Below are 2,500 nucleotides of genomic sequence, written 5' to 3' on the forward strand. Positions count from 1 at the left end.
CACCAGGAGGACTACTCACAGTCGGTTAGCGTAAGTTGGAATTCATTAAGACCCATTTTCCTTTTGTTTAGTATCTGAAAATTACCCTTACGGTACTGTGACGTCCCCTCCTTTCCCTGGCGCTGACCAGAATAAAGTATATAAGGGAAGTCACCTTGCCGATACGGTGGGTTACTGTAGTTGTAGTTCCTTCACTATAGTGAAGGTTTGAATAGAATAATTTGATGTTAGACTGAATAGATATATTAAAGTGGTGCATTTTGTTGGATGTCCCTCAGATGAATGATATATCGTAGCGACACATTTCACGGTCTGTGGGGGGGGGTCATTAATACATTTTTTGACGTCAGGCGATTTTATTCAATCAAGAGATCAAGAGGGCATATAACATTTGTATATATTTTGGGGGAAAATAATTCTGAGTTATATATCTATATATATAAATATATATATATTTTGCAGAAAAAACACTGGTAAATAAGAAACGTAGTCCGAACGTTTTCGTCTATTTAAGACATCATCAAGGGAATACAGTAAAGGAGATACAGACAGTATATATACTACAGAAGTAAAAATATTTTAGGGAACACGGAAAGATGAATCACACAAGCCTGAGAAAATTACCAACAGTCCTCAGGTCACAGATGGACCAAATGTCCGGGCAGGATAACATGTAACAATTTTCTTTGAAATAAAATTATCAAGCCTGTACGTACCTAAGTTTAGATTGATATTTTGATCAAAAGTTTGTTTTATGTAGCAAGACTACCAAAAATTCTTAAGGAATTCAACATAAATGTAGTCTTTAAGAACAATAGCACTGTTAAAAATATACTAATTAAAAATTCTCCACATAACACTGAAGGTTGCGTATACACCATTCCTTGTCTGCAGTGCCAAAAATTTTACATCGGACAAACTGGCAAAGATATACAAACAAGAATAAACCAACATAAATACAGTGTGAGAAGGGGTCAAATGTCTAGTGGTATTTTTGTTCATGTGAGGGACCAAGATCATGTAATTGACTGGAAAAATGCGAGTAAAATAACTTCTTGTAATTCCTTGAATCAAGCTACATAAAACAAACTTTTGATCAAAATATCAATCTAAGCTTAGGTATGTACAGGCTTGATAATTCTATTTCAAAGAAAATTGTTACATGTTATCCTGCCCGGACATTTGGTCCATCTGACCTGAGGACTGTTGGTAATTTTCTCAGGCTTGTGCGATTCATCTTTCCGTGTTCCCTAAAATATTTTTACTTCAGTAGTATATATACTGACTGTATCTCCTTTACTGTATTCCCTTGATGATGTCTTAAATAGAAGAAAACGTTCGGACTACGTTTGTTATTTCCCAGTGTTTTTTTCTGCAAATTGTATTCACGTGTCATTTGTGAAATACTGCAATATATATATATATATATATATATATATATATATATATATATATATATATATATATATATAATATATATATATATATATATATATATATATTAGGGGGGAGTGATGGTTGTAGGTCCAGCACTGGGTCATTCCGGGCATCAACCTGGAGAAAATATATAAAAGGGGTCCACTATTTTTCTATGTTCAGTGTGGACTCGAGCAACTCTACTACTATAATACAACAATGGAGATAGCATGATTTGCACACACACACACACACACACACACACACACACACACACACACACACACACACACACACACACACACACACACACACACACACACACACACACACACACACACACACACGCACACGCAGCCCAATGATTAATATTTGACGTATATTAGGTAATGTACTGAATTCAGGTGTACTTATGCTGTGCTGTATAAATTATGCAGTAGGATTTGGTTATCGAAATTTCGAAGAAAAAAAACAGATATGGATTTAGTATGCGGGGGGATATAATGTTAAGAGTATCATTCCTGTGTATTGAAATATTTATGCAGATTGTTGTTTATTAAATACCAATTCATTATTTAGTATTGGCCTCTTAGGATTGTTTTTAATTTTAGAGTTAAATGGGAGGGTCTTGATTGAGAGGATTAGGAGAGGAACAGAGGGAGTAATTGGTGAGGAACAGTGCGGGTTTAGGACTGGTAGGGGTTGTGTAGGTCAGATCTTTGTGGTAAGACAGATATGTGAGAAAGCTATAGGAAAAGGTAAGGATGTTTTTTGGGCTTTTATGGATCTGGAAAAGGCTTACGACAGGGTAGATAGGAAGGCACTGTGGGAGGTACTGCATATATATGGGATAGGAGGAAAGCTGTTAAGAGCAGTCAAGAGTTTTTACAAGAGTAGTAGAGCTTGTGTCAGTATTAGAAATGGAGAGAGTGAATGGTTTGAGGTAAAGGTGGGACTTCGTCAGGGATGTGTTATGTCACCCTGGCTGTTCAATCTTTACATGGATGGGGTGGTGCGAGAGGTGAATGCAAGGGTAGTGGGTCAGGGGTTGGAGATGATTAAAGAAAATGAAGAAAAGTGGGAG

General features: G+C 36.3%; 1 protein-coding gene across 1 annotated transcript in view; it reads left to right on the plus strand.

Annotated features, from left to right (window-relative positions):
• Nucleotides 1-2,500, plus strand: part of nrm (neuromusculin) — a 130,761-nt gene that overhangs the window by 27,038 nt on the left and 101,223 nt on the right. Inside the window, exon 6 of the mRNA XM_076202836.1 lies at nt 7-30. Within this exon, the coding sequence (XP_076058951.1) occupies nt 7-30 (24 nt within the window). The remainder of the gene's footprint in view (nt 1-6; nt 31-2,500) is intronic.

Source organism: Oratosquilla oratoria, chromosome 19 (genome assembly GCF_046742065.1).
Source record: "Oratosquilla oratoria isolate Oo_2021 chromosome 19, ASM4674206v1, whole genome shotgun sequence".
Lineage (NCBI taxonomy): Eukaryota > Metazoa > Arthropoda > Malacostraca > Stomatopoda > Squillidae > Oratosquilla > Oratosquilla oratoria.